At 49.0% G+C, this 19,122-nt stretch overlaps 1 protein-coding gene across 1 annotated transcript in view; it reads left to right on the top strand.

Moving 5' to 3' along the window:
* Nucleotides 1-19,122, top strand: part of Pkd1l2 (polycystin 1 like 2) — an 81,670-nt gene that overhangs the window by 28,650 nt on the left and 33,898 nt on the right. Inside the window, exons 15-26 of the mRNA XM_028752696.1 lie at nucleotides 1,319-1,464; nucleotides 1,889-2,080; nucleotides 3,003-3,134; nucleotides 4,881-5,063; nucleotides 6,858-6,982; nucleotides 8,298-8,424; nucleotides 9,549-9,680; nucleotides 10,524-10,743; nucleotides 12,078-12,271; nucleotides 15,461-15,691; nucleotides 18,043-18,144; nucleotides 18,889-19,067. Of these exons, the coding sequence (XP_028608529.1) occupies nucleotides 1,319-1,464; nucleotides 1,889-2,080; nucleotides 3,003-3,134; nucleotides 4,881-5,063; nucleotides 6,858-6,982; nucleotides 8,298-8,424; nucleotides 9,549-9,680; nucleotides 10,524-10,743; nucleotides 12,078-12,271; nucleotides 15,461-15,691; nucleotides 18,043-18,144; nucleotides 18,889-19,067 (1,963 nt within the window). The remainder of the gene's footprint in view (nucleotides 1-1,318; nucleotides 1,465-1,888; nucleotides 2,081-3,002; nucleotides 3,135-4,880; nucleotides 5,064-6,857; nucleotides 6,983-8,297; nucleotides 8,425-9,548; nucleotides 9,681-10,523; nucleotides 10,744-12,077; nucleotides 12,272-15,460; nucleotides 15,692-18,042; nucleotides 18,145-18,888; nucleotides 19,068-19,122) is intronic.

The raw sequence follows: 19,122 nt of genomic DNA, 5'->3' as shown, positions 1-19,122 counted from the left end.
AGAGAGAGAGAGAGAGAGAGAGAGAGACTGAAGTTGTAGCTACCTCGACAGCAGAGCTGGCTCTGGCTCTCAGAACCTTCCGCACTTTCACTGCTCCTGACTTGCAAGTGGTGGCAGAGAATGGCAGTGTCACAGGACAAGCAAATCTCAAAGAACATTTTTTCTTGGTATGGAGGTTCACAGAGGGTGAACCATCAAAGACCCTACCTACACAGCATGACAATCATCCAGTCAGCCATGTCAGCCATGACAACCACACCCAGACCGACAGGGGGTATGAAGAGGTGGGTGGTGCAGGACAGCTCACTCTGTTTACCATTGAGGTGGATGTAAGCCCTTCTGAGGGAATGTAGACTTCATGGGTTACCTTGTCAAAGGATGTGCAGTTTGCTGGGCTGTTAAGGTGACAGTGACTGGGTCTTAGTGTGGACAGAAACACACACACACACACCATAACAAATAACACACATCAAATACCAGATAAACGACATCATACATACACCACACACACACACACGCACACACACACACACACACAGAGAGAGAGAGAGAGAGAGGAGAGAGAGAGAGAGAGAGAGAGAGAGAGAGAGAGAGAGACTTAAAAACAACAAAAACAGAACAAACCCGCCTAGCTTGTGTTGCTGGTTCCTGGAGAGGTGTGGATCTGGTCTGAGTGGAGTTTGGGAGGCTGATTCTCTTCCTCTTGCTATTCCTCTCTCTCCATCCACTCCCTAACTTGTTTTTGTTCATGTCATAATTTGTTTTACCACATTAAAAAAAACAAAAACAAAAACTAACTAACTAAATAAATGCCAAAACAAACCACCTCTGGGATGGAGAGATGGCTCAACAGTTAAGAGCACTTGTTGTTCTCCCAGTGGATCCAGGTTCCATTCCCAGCACCTATATGGTGGGCTACCACGTCTGTAGCTCATGTCCCAGGGAATCCAACGTCCTCTTTGGCCTCTTAGGCACCAGGCATGCACGTGGTGCTCAGATACCCACGTGGGCAAAACACCTATACACGTAAAATAAAAATAAATCTAAACTTTTTTTTAAAATTTAAAAACCAAACCAAGGCAACAAAAATCAAAAACCCAAAAATCAGAAAGCCACTTATAAATGGGGAGGAGTCCCTCGATTTTTCATACACTTTAGGGACATGGTTTTAAAAGTACAGCAAGCTATGTGGTAGCCTTCTACCCCCAACCCTGTGGATTTCCAGGGTGGCTGTCACACCAATAGCTGGGACTTCTCTGTCCCTGTGGCCAGGGGTTTGGCTCTGCCCTCCTAATTACTCTGTTTCCATTTTTGCCAGGTTCCTGCCTCCACTGTGGCCCCGAACCAGCCATCCCCGCTGTGTACCTGCCACTTGGAGAAGAAAAGGATGGCTTTGTCTTGACAGTGGTCATCTCGGTCACCAATCAGGCAGGGGACAGAGAGCAGACCCAAGTGGCAGTTAAGGTGGGTGGCGGTTGATGGCTCGTGTTTCTTTACTGCGAAATGTCTCCACGCGGCTGAACTACAGGAACTACGAGGCATTCGGAGGCAGCTGAGGGCATGGGTGAGCAGCCATGATCAGCCAGCAGAACTCTGGGCAGAGCCTGGAGAGCTCTCAAAAGGAGTTCATGGCTCAGAGGCTCAGAAGCAGGTGAGGTGGGGGGATGGTTGGGATGAAGAGAGCAGCTGGAGGTAGAGTGTGAGCTTGCCCAAGATGTGGTGGTGGACTCCATCACTTGCCTGATACAAATGTATCCAGGTGCCCCTCAGCCTCTGGAAGTTCGAGCAAGCGCTCTTCTGCTAGGCCTGCTCTGCTCCCAGACCCATGGCTTTAGGGGCCAACATCTCAAACAAAGACCACTGATCCCGTTTCTGGTTCCCCTGTCAGGTGGGACCCGGTGACATGGGTGTTGAAGATGTGACATTCCAAGAGAATGTGTCAGAGAGAATCGCCACAGCTCTGCACCATGAGCATGGCCGTGAACGGCTTCTCCTGTTTGCCAAGGCTGTGTCCTCTGTACTCAATGTGGAGGAGCAGAGACCAGGTTCTGGGCAACTTAGAATGGACATCAAGCGGAAAGTGCGTGAAATGGGTCCTTTAAGGTCTGCATGTAGCTTCCTGGGTGGGGGTGGGGCTCATGAGTCAGAGAAGCCTTGAGTGTCCCCCAGTGGTCACAGTCACTTCCTGCTTTTGTAAAGAGGATGTCTTCTTTACTGGTAACCCGCTTTCTCCGCCCAACTCCATGAAGTCAAAGTCTTCTGGAATCCAAAGGAAGACTGAGGGGGTCAGTCTGGCTCCCTCAGACTAAAGATCACAAAACCGAGGACCAGAGGAGGAAAGTGATCAGGAATGCCTGGGCAAGGCTGAGAACCTTCTGGAGACCCTAGGGAAGAAGCTACTCCTTACTTTTTCTAGCTTCTGGAGGTCATCACCAGTCCTGAGATCTTAGTCCCCTTTTCCCTGTTATGTGTGTGTGTGTGCACTCCCATGTGTGTGTGCATGTGTATGTGCACACGTGTGTGCGTGTATGTGTGTGTGCATGTCTCTGTGCGTACATTTATATAGGCGCTAGAGGATCAAACATTGGTCTTCATTCTTCCGTACGAGGTACTTTACTAATTGAGCTATCACCCCAGCATCTCCTTACCACATTTTTGAATCCTCTCCTTTCCCCTCCTCTGTATATATCCCTCATCTCCTTCTCCAATGTTCCTGCCTCTTTTATGGACACCCTTGCAATTACACATGTTCCCACGTGTAACTGCTGAAAGAGCTCCCCATTTGAAGGTGCTAAACTCAACTATATCTTCAGAATGCTTTTGACAAAGCACCTTTTCTTTTTTTTTTCTGTGGGGCAACATGGTCACTGGTTTCAAAGGTCTTTTGGCTATTCCCTCTTCTACAGGGCAGTGTCACTCCTGGGACCCCAAATTCTCTTGAAATGCCTTCACGGTGCTTTTGAGGTTTTGCTCATCTCCTGCCCTTTCTCCTCCTCTCCAAGGTCAGAGAGCTTGTGCTGAGATCACTGTCCACGGTCACCACTGGCCTGGAGAACATGCAGAAGGTCCAGGCTCTGGCTGAGGTGCTGAGACAGGTGACTCACCGCAGTGAGGACCTCACACCTGTGGCCCAGGTAAGAGTTTCCACTGGCTGAGCCAGGCTACGGCACACATCCCTCCATGGTGTGGGGGTGGCACCTCGTTAGAGGCTAGATCAAAGAAGTCCCTCTGTTATGGCGATGTCCTGGGGCTACAAGACTGTTGCCATCTTCTTCCTAAGGGCACTTCATGGGTGGTTCAAGGGAAGGCGGTTCATGGCAGGCCCAGGTGCCTCACACTGGGCTTATTATGGGCTATATGTTTACTGCTAGCTAGTGAGCACCAACGGGAGTACCTGGATCCTACTCATCTTCAGTCCCAAGTGTGTGTCTAGGTATTGCTGCTGACCCACTGTGTGTCAACCTAACAGGCAGCTGCTGGCTCCTGCCTTTCTAGCCTGAGGTCTCCCTGACCCTCAGAGCTCCCCTACCTGCTCACATGGCAGGGGATTCACACAGTGCTCAGTGACCGGTGAAGGTAGGGCACAAGTACCTCAGCTCCTAGGCACTCTTGGTGGGTAAGTCCTGAGTGGGACTGAGTCCCAGATTAAATCTCAACAGGCTTGATAGCACCTTCTATGTTGACCTCTGACCCTTCCCATCCTCACCTCTTCACTCCTCTAGAATGTTCCCTGGGATCACCTTCAAACCAATGACTCACAGTCAAACTTTTGCTTCAGGGATCATCCTCCTGAAGAATCATAGCCAAGTACCATGTTCCTTAGGGTTATGGCAGACCGGAGTAAAAAAGGAAGCCATAAAGCCAGAGACAGAGAGAGAGACAGAGAGAGAGACAGAGAGAGGGAGACAGACAGACAGACAGACAGACAGACAGACAGACAGACAGACAGACAGAGGGGGCATCCTGTTTCTGCCCAGCTGCTCTGCCAGGGGCCATCACAGATCTCCCAGTATGAAGCCAGCAAGGCTGGCACTATCCCAGGGCCCTATGATGTTGATGTAACACATGTCCATCTGCACGTGTGTCTGTTTTATGCACTCCTGCACACATACACCCCTCTACATATCTCCCATTCCCCCTTCTCTACATTAGGCTTACACTAATTTACTCATTCTACAAATGCTTCTGGAATGCCTGTGCACAGGCATCAAACTCACTCACACATGGACCTGCCCTAATAGTACTTCGAAGCTATTGGGCACCTAGATATTAAACAAATAATTTCACAAACATATAAAATTACAAAATTGGGATGAGTGTTAATGCCCATCTGTCATCCATCATCCATCCATCTGTCCATCCATCCATCATCCATCCATCTACCCATCCATCCATCATCCATCCATCTGTCCATCCATCCATCCATCCTCCATCCATCCTTTCTCTATAAACCCCCCACCCATTCTCCATTTGTCCTCCACCCATTTGCATGGATCCTCGATCCATCTATTGTCTACCTGATGTATTTATATCGCTCTTCCATCTGTCCTCCATGTGTCCTCCAGCCAGCCAGCCTCTGTCCATTCTCCTTGCATCCGTACCACCTCCCTCTAGTCAGTAAATATTACCAAATGCCTGTTGTGTGTAAGACATTGTGCAAAGTACTCTGGGAAAGATGGAGAGGCAGACCAGGCTACTCTCCCAGAAGAGCTTCAATACTGCTAAGGAGAAAGGAGTCAGTTTTAAGTCAGGCTGCTTATGTCAGGCTCTTCCTTGGCTTGGACCCTCTGATGAACCCCTCCAATATATTCCTTATCCTCTGAATGATCCATCTCTGGCAGGGGCTCACCTTGATTTTTCCCTCCTTTGGGTGATCACAGTGGGAAGCCAGCCAGGCTCTCCAGCATGCCACTGAAGCCCTGTTGACAGCCAGTATCAAGGTTCGTCCTGAGGATCAGAGACGCCAGGAAGCCACCAGGGCCATGTTTGAGGCTGTGGGGAGTGTTCTGGAAGCTTCCCTCAGCCATGGATCAGAAGAGCCTATGGAGGCCAACAGCAGCCAGGTGGGTACCCTGGACCAGATGCAGGCTTCATGCATGCTGCATGCCCGGCTCATGCTGGTGTTGCTAGGTAGATCCTTCTCGCCAACCTCCAGCTGGGAAGACAGTCACAGAGGTTACAATGCTTCTCGGAGGCAAGGAGGAAGGCTCTAGAAAGCAAGTGTGGCTAGCACACAGCACATAGAACAGGGGTCCTGCGCTTAGTGAATCCCACCTCTCTCTTGGGAGCCAAGCCACCCAATGTCCCTAAGCCTCCTTTCCTCATCTGTACCTGAAGGCACTCTGCCTCACCCCATCAGCTGTCCACTGGACATGTTATATGGGCGGTATCCTGGTTCCTGTAACCAAAGCACAGAATGTCTTTAAGAGTCAGCCACCCAGAGCAGGAAATAAGGTACGGTGCTACTCCAAGAGTCACTGGAGGGCCTTCAGAGTACTGCCTCTCGGGATAGCATCATGGCAGAGCCACAAAGCCAAATGGTAGCTGGTCCACCGTCTTCTAGCCAATGGGTTACGTTTCCTACCCAAAACAACAGCAATAACAACAACAACCTGGAGGACAGACACGTGCAAAGATGTCTTACATGTGCCCACACATTCAGATACCAAACACAGACTCCCATGGTCATCCTTGCACACACACACGTACTTCACAACTACATACGCACAGCCACACAGGCAATGGTCACATACCCATGCACATCCCCCGGAATCCCCCAAATGCACATGCTTCGGACCTTCAAGCACATACACACAGACACTGACTTACGTTCACATACAACAACGCAGTGGCATATAGGCCCCTACAAGAAGTTTCAGCAACACATCAACTTGCCCACGTGCACTCATACATACTTGAACACACGCCCTCAGAACAATACCCAAATTCACTCATACACACTCACATTTTCACGCTGGTGCTCACACTGACTTGCACGTACACACTCAGATACATACATACATGCAATATCTCATGTACAGTCATGGATATGCACAAACATAAATACGCACACAGACACATACACACACACACACACACACACACACACACACACACACACACACATACCCTACTAGGTCCTTGGCTGACCCTTACCCTAGCCTTGTTTGTCATCATGAGCATGTGTCAAAACATTTCTAAACATTGATCTTTTTGAGGGGCTACAGCATGCATGTGGAGGTCAGAGGACAAGCCATGGGAATCGATTCTCTCCTTCCACCGTGTAAGATGGAATGTTCACAATCTACTCGAGTGCACAAGTCCCTGGGATGAAACACGAGTTGTCAGGTTTAGTGGCGAGCCTCCTATCCACTGAACTAACTAACTAACTGGCACCAAATGAGTCTGATTTCGGGGTTTGGACAGGGCAGGGAGCTGAGCCTTGCCTATGGCTCTTAACTGCTAGAGCAAGACCCGGGCCACGAGTCCGTACCTATAGCACAGTCATACAGCAAAGTGTCACACAGCACAGTGGCTCTTCATATGGATCCTGAGGCCAGGTTCTCTGAGAGCCTGGTTCATCTCACCAATATGTGACTTTCCTAAGTCACCTCTTTTCTGTGTCCTCTCCTCTTCTCTTTCACCAAGCGGAGGGAAAGGGAGCTGCTGTGTGGGTGGAAGACCCTGCAGGAGTCAGGAGATGTCCCGACTTCCTAGAGATGCCTGCTTTGCCTATGACTTGCAACGCTGTCTTTGTCTATCACCTCCCAGTCCCTGCTAAGAGTACCACACTAACCTGGTGACAGCAGCCAAGGGGACTATGATGACAGTCCAGTCATGTTCTGCTTCCTTTCCAGGCTCACACTGTGGCCCAGCTGCTTCGGGTCATAGACCATTTGCAGAGTGCCCTCCTGCTGGGGACATTGCCAGGAGGCCTTCCAACCATCCTGGCCACCCCCTCCATCTCTGTGTACACAGACAGGTACTGAGCTCCACTATGCATGCCCAAGAAAGTTCATGCCCTAACCCACATCCCAAGCTACCCAAGGTGTGACCCAAAGGCCAGTCTCAGAGCTGGAGAAGTTCTGGGATCTGAGCCTGGTGCGGGGGTGTAATGGAGTCTTTTCACTATGGTAGGTGTTTGGACGGGACAGAAAGGCAGCTATGGAGGGATAAGGGCAGTGTTAGAATCACCGGAGCTGTGCAGGCTAGGGGGTTAATGAGGGGGGCTACCTCCTCACACACGTGATTCTCACTGTGTCATGGGTAGCCCTGGCTATCCCATTATTATACAGAGCCTGTGGCAATCCCAGACACACTTGCCTGAGCTTTTCCAGGAAGGTTTGTATCAGTTAGCGCTGACTGGGGGGTGGGGGTGGGGCTTCAAGATACTTTCTGTTGTGTGTGTTTTCCAGGGAAGTTACTCTAGTGTCGTTGTGTATTTATTTGTCGGGAGCAGGTCTTGCAGTGTAGCCTTGGCTGGCTTGGGATTATTTGTGTAGATCCTGGCTGGTCTCAGAGTTACAGTAATCACTCTTCCCCTGCCTCGGTGCTGGGTTTTATAGGCACATGAGCCACCATGGGTAGCCTGGTGGCTATTTTAATTTATCCATATATAGAAGGAAACAACAGAACATAGAAATAGTTTCACCCAAGTCTATCTAACTTGATAATTATTGACGTTAGTTACAGGCGCATGGCAACTTATGAATGGGTAGGTATACAACTGAGTAAAAGAGCCCCACTTGTCAACAGTTATTACTTGCTTGTATATCCTTGGGGGTGGGAGGAGCTTGTGTGTTCCCTGGGCCCCACAAGCCTTGCGAGCTTTAAGCCCTGGTCCTTGACTCTTCAGACCATGGTGGTTCTCTTGGGTCCCAGTGGTAGATTCCATAAGCAGTATCCAGCTCTGAAAACAGGTCCCTGGTCTCGTCAGATGGACCAAGGACAAAGGCCAGAAAAATACGGGGCTGGAAGCCCCTGGTCTCAAAGGTCAAGGCAGGTAGGGGAGAGAATCTTAGAGAAGTGATTTGCCAGCCACTTGTTAAGTACTGACACTATACCAGGGATCGAGAGTCAGTTCTAAGCATCTTTGGTACGAGCTTGTTCAAGGACCTCCGATCCACATGGGGGCACCAGCAGCTTCTGATGTTTCTGCGTTTGAAACACAGAAGCTGCTAAACACTAACACAGCCATCTCTGACAATAAAGTGGAACCTCTCCTTATCCAAGCGTACAACACGGGTTCCTCCTCAAATACCAACTTCTTTTCTTCCTATTCTTCCCCCTGTGGTCAGAATACAGCCACGGAGTTGGCGAGGTTCTTCGGTGCACACTGCTGCCACTGACTCTGTGACCTTCACACTGCCTGCAGCTACCTTCCTGTGCCCTGTGGAGGACAGCCAGGAGCCTGTGGACATAAGGGTAACCCAACAATGCATCCTTGGAGACAGCCTTGATCATGTGCAAAGCATTGGCCCTTGTATTTGCTTGCTGATGATGCTTTGGCCCCATCCATTACAGCCGAGGTTCAGCATCTCACCAGAGCCTCAGCCAGGAGCACAGGGGCACTCAGCCCCCACAGCTCTGGACACCCAAGTCTATTCTATTTCCAGCAGGGTTGCAAGTGTCCTCCAGCAGCCTTGGCTTCATGAGTCGATAGCGAAGCTCTCCAAGTTTCTGTCCATAACTAAGACATGAAAAGACCAAGACCCCTTTTCATCCCAGATTAAGGCACATCTGATTTCCCTGGATGCAAGTGAAAATAGACCAACATCTTTTTCTGAGATACTTCTTGCTACCCTTGGTACCCATGGAGTTGGTTTTAGGATGCCTGAAAACATAAGTTTCATGTCTGTGGCTGCTCGGTCCTTTATATAATATGGTATAGCAGTCACACAAAACCTATGCACAGCTTCACATATACATATATACACATACAAACACATATACATGTGCACACACAGACATATATATGCAGAGAGGGGACGGGGAAGGAGGGAAAGGCTCACTATGTAGTCTTGGCTGGCCCGGAATTCACTATGTAAACCAAGCTGGTCTTGAACTCACAGAGATCTGCATACTTCTGCCTTCTGAGGGCTGGGGTTAAAGGCACTATGCCAGCCTACACCTCTGCATATACTTTAAATCAAGTCCAGGTTGCTTGTAACAGTTTTGATACAATGTAAATGCTAGGTAGGTAGTTAATGTTAATGTATTATTTAGGAGAATGGCAAGAAAAAAATCAGTACCCATTAGTACAAATGCATTTTTTTTCAAATATTTTCCGTCCACATTTAGTAGAGTCCACAGACTTAAAACTGAAGATGTGGAGATCTAATTATATCAACTCTGGGGGAAGAAAGACTTGTTGATTCCTGGAGCCATCCCTTTGAGACCACATCTCTGGAAAGCACCATCAGTTAGAGGCAGGCCCCTGCATCTACTCCATAGAGCAAGGGCCAGTCACCAGCCTCAAAATCTCACTGTTCACACAGGGGCCTGTTCACCCCTGACCCTCATCAGGGCTTCTTGCTCTTGGCTTTCAGATGATGAGTTTCTCACAGAACCCCTTCCCTTCCCGAAGCCAATTTGATGTCAGCGGAACGGTTGGTGGACTTCGTCTGACCAGCTCAAGGGGCCATCCCATCCCAGTGAAGAACCTGTCCCAGAATATCGAGGTAGGTGCTGCACTATTAGCAGCAGTTGGGTGGCACGTGGCCTTCTCTTCAGCTTGGTTTGGGATCAAACGGATCCATTGTGAGAACAACTGTGAAAGAGAGAGAAACCACTCAGTGTGCCCCTTACACTATGAAACATTGTGTTCGACTTAAAACCATGCATATATGGCCATTCACCCATCTTTGGTGTGTGACAAGTTCTCCTGGGGATATAACTCTGTTCGGTGGAATTCTAGTCATCGCACAAACCAAAAGCTCATTTCAAAGGTTCATGGTGCAGTCTCCAAACGCCGTTAGATTCTCTTTAAAGTCAAGCAAGAATGCTTACATGCCATGGTGCAATGGGCACTTAGATTCTTTTAAGAGAATCTACTTACTGACTTTTTTCTAGTCATCTGCCATTTCCTCTCAATGACTGATTAATAGTTTGCAGGGATGTCTCCACTGTCGCCCATGGCACTGGTGAATGTGTCACCGGGGACTTGGCAGGAAGGTGCCGTTAAGGACCTGGAGATGGGCTGTTGAGTCTAGATCATTCAGGGGCCCAGTGGAGTCACAGGGAGACTCAGAAGAGGGAAGCAGGTGGGGTGAAGAGTTGAGGGGAAACACTGACTGTTGTTGATGACACAGGGAGAGGTTGGGGTGAGGGGAGGAATGGACCAGAAACCTAGGAGCACAGGTGGCCTGTAGAACCGGGAGAATGGAAAGACACCTCTCTCCTCCCAAGGCAGAGATCTTCCTGTCCACATCAGCCCTTCCACACTGACATCTCAGGGCTCTGGGCATATATCACTTTCCCTGCCCACTTGCTGCCTGGCTGGAACTCTTTGTTTCTGAAAACAGATCCTGCTTCCCCGGATTTCAGCACACATCAAGCCAAAGATGCTGAGCCTGGCCACCCGTGAAGCTCTGTTGGTGAATGTGACGGCAAGGGACACAGCTCTGGGGATCCAGCTGGACTGGAGACCTGGAGTCCCACTCACACTCTGCCTGGGCTATGGCTACCATCCCAATGAGACCAGCTATGATGCCCAAACACACCTGCCTCCCGTAGCCGCCACAGGTAGTCAGCTTCCTGGGCTGTTTTCTTGAGGAGCTTCCCAGGTGTGGCCAGCTTCAAACTAAGGTGTCAAAGAAAGATCAAAGGACAAGGCTGGGAGATGGCTCAGTCATCAAAGTATAAGGACCAGAGTTCCAGCCTCAAGAACCACATAAAAAGCTTGATGTAGTAGCCTATGCCTGTGATCCCAGTCCTGGGTGGGGATGAATCAGAGACAGGGGGATTCTGGGGTTCACTGAATCTGTGAGGTTGCAGGTTTTAGTGAAAGAATTTGTCTCAAAAACGAAAAACAAAAACAAAACCAACCAAAGAAACAAACAGAAAAAACAAACAAACAAACAAACAAACAAACCACAGAGCTGGGAAGATGGCTGGACAGTTAAGAGGACACATTGCACTTGCAGAGGATGCTGGCTCAGTTCCAGTCATTCGTGCTGGGTGGCTCACAATCCCCCTTGTAACTCCAGCTAAAGAAGGAGCCATACCTCTGGCCTCTGTGGGCACCCACATACATTCACACACACCCTCACCAACTGCACATAATTAGAAATAATAAGAATAAATCTTTAAAAACATGAAATAAGATGGAGAAGCATTGAGGAAGGCACCCAGTGTCAGCCTTCGGTCTCCACATGTGCACACATGTGTACACACACACATGCACACATGTACACACACACAGTCACAAACACACCACACACACACACAGAGGTACACACATGTACACACACAGTCACACACACACCACACACACAGGTACACACACATCACACACACAGGTATACACACACACATATAAGACACAATTGTTTAATGAAAAAGCAAATAACAAACTGCCCACCTTCTTCAGCAGTTTTCATGGGCTGATGTTATTGGTGATATTTGCCCTCAATTAAATAAACATTTATTACATGCAATGGAGATGCAGATGAACCCATAAATAACTTTCCAAGGCCAGCTGTAGAGATCTGCACATTCCAGGTATGAGCAGAGGGGGGTCTAGCCAGGTGCCGAGCAATCCCAGCACTTGGGAGGCTAAGGCAGGAGGACCAGTAGGACAGTAGAGCCAACCTTGGCTATGTAGCAGCAAGTTTGAGGCCAGCCTGGTCTGCATAAGATTCTGTTTCAAAACTACAAATCAAACAAACAAACAAAAAAAGAACACAGACACTCAAGAACCAGTCTGATATCATATAGCCAGTAAGGACACAAGCCCTTTGTGTCCCAAATGCCCCCGCATACCGAGCAAATGTACTCCTGGCATAATGGAGCCGGCTCAAGGTCTATAACCTTGGTGTTCCCTAGTGTCAATGAGACCAGAGCCTTGTTTCCTGCAGGTGATCTTCCCACATGGATCCTGCACCCAGAGGACCTGCCGTTTGGAGAAGGAATCTACTATTTGAGGGTGGTCCCCACGGATGGTCTGGAGTCTCCCTCTGTCAGGAACCTCACAGTTGGCATTACCACCTTCTTGGTGCATTGTGTCTTCTGGGATGAAACCCAGGAGACCTGGGACAACTCTGGGTGCCAGGTAAGGGCATGAAGAATAAGCTGGGGGGGCTTGGTGGGTGTGTCTACTCTTGTGGTGTCCCATTTGGAGCCTCTGGCACAATGTCTCTCGGTTCCCCAAGGTGCTCTGCATATGCCATTCTTGTGTTCAGAATGTCCTCCTTTCCCTCGGCCAAGTCCATTTTCCTTGAGAAAGCTTCACGGCCTTGACTAGGTCAGATTTCCTGCTATAAACTTTGGCGCATGCTCCCTGCTTCACCCTGCTTGGCAGCGTGGTCCCCCACCTCTTACCTGAGCCCATCTTAGGAGCCAGAAGTTCAAGATCACTGAGTAAGAATAGGTGTAATCCAGAAGACTCCCATCGTGTGTGGGGGCATGGCAGGCCAGGATGTCACTTCCCAGAACATGACCTCAACTGTGTCCTGAGTTTACCTTTACCAGCGTTAGCTCATCAGCACTTCAGATAGCCCCAGGAGAGCTGGTGTCCCCATTTCACAGGCAATGAGACAATGGATCAGGAAAAGCAAGTGGCTCTGCTTCCAAATCCCACACTCCTCCTCATACAGAGGACCTGTGCCTCAGAGCCAGGTCTGTCCCTGGTCAAGTCATCACCGTGACCGGCACAGCTTCCCCAACTGCCGAGGTTCAGAATGGCCTTATTGTGATTGAATTTCTATCCACTTTGCACCACAGGGTTGAGGCACACAACCCTGACCTGCAGGGAGACTTTGGCTTTGAGGCCATCGAACACTCTCTGGATAGGACCACAGTGTCCCAATCATGAGTCATATAAGGTGACCTCCCTTAAATGCTCTATGTTCTCCTTATTTCTATCTAGAAAGCTCCAGAAGCCCCCTCCCTCCAGCAGACTCCCACCTTCTGGCCTCCTACTCCAGAGCCCCCCTCTCCTAGGAACCCTTCCGGCTGCCTCTGTTACCCACTGTTGGACTTCTCTACCATTCCGTGCCCTACCAAGATCTGCTGCTTCTGTGGAGAAGCCAAGTTTCTCCCTCTCCTCTCTGCATCTATGGGCGTGCCACCTTCTTTCACTGACTGAAACTGTTCGCCCTGTCCCAGTGGTGGGGGTAGATTGGTGAGAAAAACCATCGGATTAGAAGCCTAGCTGAGGACACAGAGCAAGGGCCATGCTGACATATAGTTATGGAAGGAAGACGGTGAGGGTGAGCCCCTTCTGAGCTGTATCTGTTGTAGGAACAGCTTCCTCGTCAGTCCCCACCCTGGCTTCTGACTGCCACATACAAAGGACCTGTGCCTCAGAGCCAGGTCTGCCCAAGGCCAAATCATCACCATTGACAACACAATTTCCCCGACTGTCGAGGTTCAGAATGGCCTTATAGTGATTGAATTTTTATCAAGGAGGGATCGGAATAGCACAAAGATAGCCCTAAGAGATAGAAGGTGCCTAGGCTCCAGGCACCAGCCTTTGCATCTCAGGATCTGGCCTGGATGGGAAGGGACCTCCCAGAGCACCCACTTCCCAAAGCTACCTTATATGGCTAACATGGGATGCACCCTAGGGCTCAGTCTGCCACCAAATACACTTGAGTTTAGTTTATACTCACTGGATGAACTTGGGCAAGTTGCCCCGCCTCTCTAAGCCAAAACGGGGTCAAGTTGAGTGGGGCTGAGGGGTGCAAGCAACTCTGTACAATGACTAACTTACAGAGCAGGCTCCACCTGTCAAAGGGAATCACTGTTAAACCCTCTGGTTGTAAAGGGTATCGCATAAGATGGAAGCCAGAAACAGGATCAGGGCGGTGGCGGGGAGAAGGCACGGGATTCACTCGGTCAAACCTAAGGCTCTGAGTACAGAAGAGAGCTCCCAGATGTTTGTGATGCCCTTTAAAATACACTCCCTGGGGTTGGAGCCATAGTCCAGTTGACAAGTGCTTGCTTTGTAAGCACGAGTCCTGGGTTGTGTGTGAAAGCACCAGGTATCGTTTGTGGAGATGCAGAGTCTGGTATCGGCTCCCTAGGGCTCCCTGACCAAACTGTTGAGCCTCAGTGGTGAGCTCCAGGCCAGTGAAAGACCCTGTGTCAGAAGCCCAGTGTGGTAGTATGTAGCTTTGATCCTAGCACCTGGCAAGCAGATCAAACAAAAATCAAAAATAAAAAGAATGGCTGGGCAGTGGTGGCGCACGCCTTTAATCCCAGCACTTGGGAGGCAGAGGCAGGTGGATTTCTGAGTTCGAGGCCAGCCTGGTCTACAGAGTGGGTTCCAGGATAGCCAGGGCTACACAGAGAAACCCTGTCTCGAAAAACCAAAAAAATAAATAAATACATAAAAATAAAAAGAATGAAAGGAAGAAAGAATGAAAAAGAAAGGAAGGAAGGAAGGAAGGAAGGAAGGAAGGAAGGAAGGAAGGAAGGAAGAAGCAAACAAATAAAACATCACTGGGAAGGTTAGGTTTTGATCCTCAACACAATGAAAGTAAAAAATGTTCTCTGATAATGGATTTTCATTTTTAACTGTGTGTGTGTGTGTGTGTGTGTGTGCACTTTTGAAGGTGGGTGCACTTGTCTGTGCACCCATGTGTATACAGGCCAGAAGTTGATGCTAGGATTCACCCTCCATTCTCCACCTCATTCAGTGAGGCAGGGCGTCTTAGTCACACCCACAGCTCGCTGACATGGCTAGGCTCAGTACCCAGCTTTCTCCAGGGATCCTGTCTCCCCCTTCTGAGGCTGGAATTGCAGGCAGGTTAACAGGTCCACCTTTCTGCATCCATTTCGGTTCCGGGACTTTGGACTCTGACCCTCGCTGCTTTCAAGGAGAAGCCAAGTTCATGCACATCAGCAGCTCGAAAACACTTGTAACTCCAGCTCCAGGCAGATTTGATGCCAGAGTCAGCCAGAGTCCTGTGTAGCCTAGGTTAGCCTTGCATATGTAGCAGGGGATGACCTTGAACACCCGGTCTTCCTACCTTCTGGTTCTGGGATTACGGATGGGCGCCATCACATCCATTTTGTGTGATGTTGATTCAGTCCAGGGCTTCATGTATTCCAGGCAAGCTCTCTACCAACCATGTTACATCCCCAGCCCTTAAAAAGATAATTTTGACCAGAGGTTGGTTAAATCCGTGGGTCTGAAAGGCTGACAGTGTGGCGCCCACACTGAGGTGTTCATCATTTTTCTTCACTGGGCTGAAGCAGACGTGCTTCCCAAACACGACCTCTTTGGGGTTTGCAGGTGGGCCCACGGACCACCACCTCCCAGACACACTGCCTTTGCAACCACCTCACCTTCTTCGGAAGCGCGTTCCTGGTGATGCCAAATGCCATTGACGTCCACCAGACTGCCGAGCTCTTTGCTACCTTTAAGGACAACCCCGTGGTGGTTAGCACAGTGGGCTGCCTCTGCATGGTCTATGTGCTGGTGGTGATCTGGGCCAGGAGAAAGGACATACAGGATCAGGCCAAGGTGAGGTGCTGGGTTCCTGGGAGTTGGGGGGAGCATGGGCTGTAGAAGCCGGAAGCCAGGGGTCTGTGGAGAAGCCAACTGTGGTAGTTCAGACTTTAACTCCTGGGGTCATTTCTGGTGAGTTGGCCTGTCAACCTATGGATTTACAGAACATTGAGCACTTAACATCAAATTATCAGGGAGACCGTGCTGTCCATCATCAACTGAGTACTCACTGCATGCAGGTACCAACCGTTTATGTTCACGAACGTCTGAGGGAATGCGTAGGTGAGCGTGAAGGCTCAGTGTGACAGAGCTTGAGGCTGTCTGTCATTGCCTCCCCCCTCCCTATCCATCACTAGGGATAACATCACAGAATTAGATGTCATAAGATGTCATTCAGCATTCACACTGCTGTCCTTGATTCCTCTGTGAGACCAAACTTTGATATTGAAATGTCTCGGGTTGGGACTGGAGGGATAGCTCAGCAGTAAAGAGCACACACTGGGCCTGGTACAGTGGAGCAAGGCTTTAATCCCAGCATTTGGAGGCAGAGGCAGGAGGATCTCTGAGTTGAAGGCAAGTCTGGTCTACACAGTATGGTTTTTTTTTTTATTTTAAAAAAGATTTATGAATTCATTTTATTTGTATGAGCACACTGTTACTATCTTCAGACACACCAGAAGAGGGCATCGGATCCCATTACAGATGGTTGTGAGTCATCATGTGGTTACTGGGAATTGAACTCAGGACCTCTGGAAGAGCAGTCAGTGCTCTTAACCACTGAGCCATCTTTCCAGGCCTTCACAGTATGTTTTAGGCCACACAGGGATACATGATGAGACCCTGTCTTAAAAACTTAACAACAAAGACAAAAACCACAAAAATGGGCCTTTAGATATGGTTCCAGGATTAAGAGCACTTGTTGCTCTTGCAAAGCACATGGGTTCAGTTCTGAGCACCCACATGGTTACTCACAACCGTCCCTAACTCCAGTAACTCCAGTTCCAGGGGATTTACATGCATGTACATACATACACACATGCAGGCAAAATACACATATGTATAAAAACAAATAACTAAAATAGCACATACTGATTTTGCAGAGTGACCAACTCGAGGTCCATGCCTGGAACCCACACCAGGCAGCTCACAACCACTTGTAACACAAACTCTCCGGGGATCTGATGCACTATTCTACTATCCTGACCTCGTTGGACATTGTGGCCATTTGTACAATGCCACACATACCACACACACACACACACACACATATATATATACACACACCACACACACTAGGTGCATACACACATACACACCACACACACACACTAGATGCATACACACACACCACACACACATACTAGATGCATACATACACATACCACACACTAGATGCATACACGTACATACCACACACATACACACTAGATGCATACACACACACACACACACACACACACACACACACATTTAATCCCAGCACTCAGGAGGCTGAGGTGTATGAATTTCTATGAGTTCAAGACCAGGCTGGTCTACATAGAGAACTCCAGGTCAGTCAAGCCTACATAGTGAGACTGTATCTCAATAAAGAAACACCCCAATATATATAATACATATGATTTATATAATACATCTTAAATGTCACAGGTTGACTCCCAGAAGGCAGGCTCTAAAATGGAGTTAATGCTATGGGTGCTCTAATAAAACTTTTAGGGTGAGCCCCTGGGGAGCTGGCAGGATGGCCATGCAGCAGTGACAGCTTGTCAGTCCTTGAGGAGATCTGACAGAGCTGGGCTGAGATGCACAGGTCTTAGTCACACCCACATACCTCACAGATGGGTCATTGACTCTCAGCTGTCCCCAAGGAGTATGTCTGTGGCAGAGATGACTCTGCATCCTTGGAAGCAGTGCCTCAGAAGCTGATGTAAACCTTTCATGGCGGGGGAGAGCAGGGCAGCGTGACCCAGAGGTCACCACAGCCCCCAGATAACTCAGGTCACTTGACGCTTTTGCTAAAACATCTGGACATTTCATTTCTTCTGAATTTCCTGGGGAACAACTCTGATTGTCTAAACAGTTGGCTCGCTGTACCTCACACAGAACATTCTCAGTCTAACGCCCAGCCTATTTCCAACTTAACCCTACAGTTCACAGTTAACAATGAAGCAGTTGATGCATCCTTGCCTTTGCTGGTATTTTTCTTGAAGCCCTGCTTTCATAACGGACAGTTCTCACTGGATCAGATGACAATGAACGTAGTTTTGCTTTTGTATGCTCGTTGCCATGGGCGACTGACTCGTTCTTAGCTGCTGGGTGATGGGTGAGATCACTGAGTAGGGTCCCACTAACTCTGTCCCTCTGTTCAGGTGAAAGTCATAGTGCTGGAGGATAATGATCCCTTTGCCCAATATCACTACCTAGTGACAGTCTACACCGGACACCGGCGAGGGGCAGCCACATCTTCAAAGGTACCTGTGGTTGGCGTGTGTGTCTGTCCCCAGTGCAGAGGTGGCTGTCATTGTAGAGTGTATCTGGCTCCATGGTTTGATGTTGCTGGTGCCCTCCTTCCGTTTCGTGTTTTAGGGGAAAGAATAATCTTGTGTGTGAATGTGTATGTGTATATGAGTGTGTGAGTGTGTATGTGTGAGTGAGTATGTGTGTGTATAAGTATGTGTGTGAATGAATGAGTGGGAGTGTATGAATGTATTTGTATGTCGTGTGTGTATGCATATGTGAGTGTGTGAGTGTGTATGTGAGTGTATGAGTGTGTGTATGTATGAGAGTATGAGTGTGTGTATGTGTGAGTGTATGAGTGTGTGTGAATGTATGAGTGTGTGTGTGTGAGTGTATGAGTGTATGTGTAAGTGTATGAGTGTGTGTATGTGTGAGAGTATGAGTGTGTGTATGAGTGTGTGTGTGTGTGTGAATGTATGAGTGTGTGTGAGTGTATGAGTGTGTGTATATGTAAGTGTATGAGTGTGTGTATGTGTGAGTGTATGAGTGTGTGTGTATGAATGTATGTGTATGAGTATGAGTGTGTGAGAGTGAGTATGTGTGAGTGTATGTGTGTAAGTGTGTGCGTGTGAATGTCTGTGCTTGTATCTGCATGCCTAGTTTTGTGCAGTGCTCGGATCAAGCACAGCACTTCTGAAGGCTGGGCAAAGGCCGCACCTACTGAGCTACAGTCCCGGCTTCTGGTGTCTGGCCTCTAGGTGACTCTCACCCTGTATGGCTCGGATGGAGAGAGTGAGCCCCACCACCTGTCCGACCCTGATGCTGCAGTTTTTGAGCGAGGAGGGGTTGATGTCTTCCTGCTTTCCACTCTGTTCCCCCTGGGAGAACTTCGGAGCCTCAGGCTGTGGCATGACAACTCTGGGGACCGGCCATCATGGTGAGCTGGGAGACAGCAAATGACCAGGGCCTTCCTCGGCCAGTCTGGCCTCAAT

Source organism: Grammomys surdaster, unplaced genomic scaffold, assembly GCF_004785775.1.
Source record: "Grammomys surdaster isolate TR1022 unplaced genomic scaffold, NIH_TR_1.0 128, whole genome shotgun sequence".
Lineage (NCBI taxonomy): Eukaryota > Metazoa > Chordata > Mammalia > Rodentia > Muridae > Grammomys > Grammomys surdaster.
This window is presented reverse-complemented; position numbering and strand designations above follow the sequence as displayed.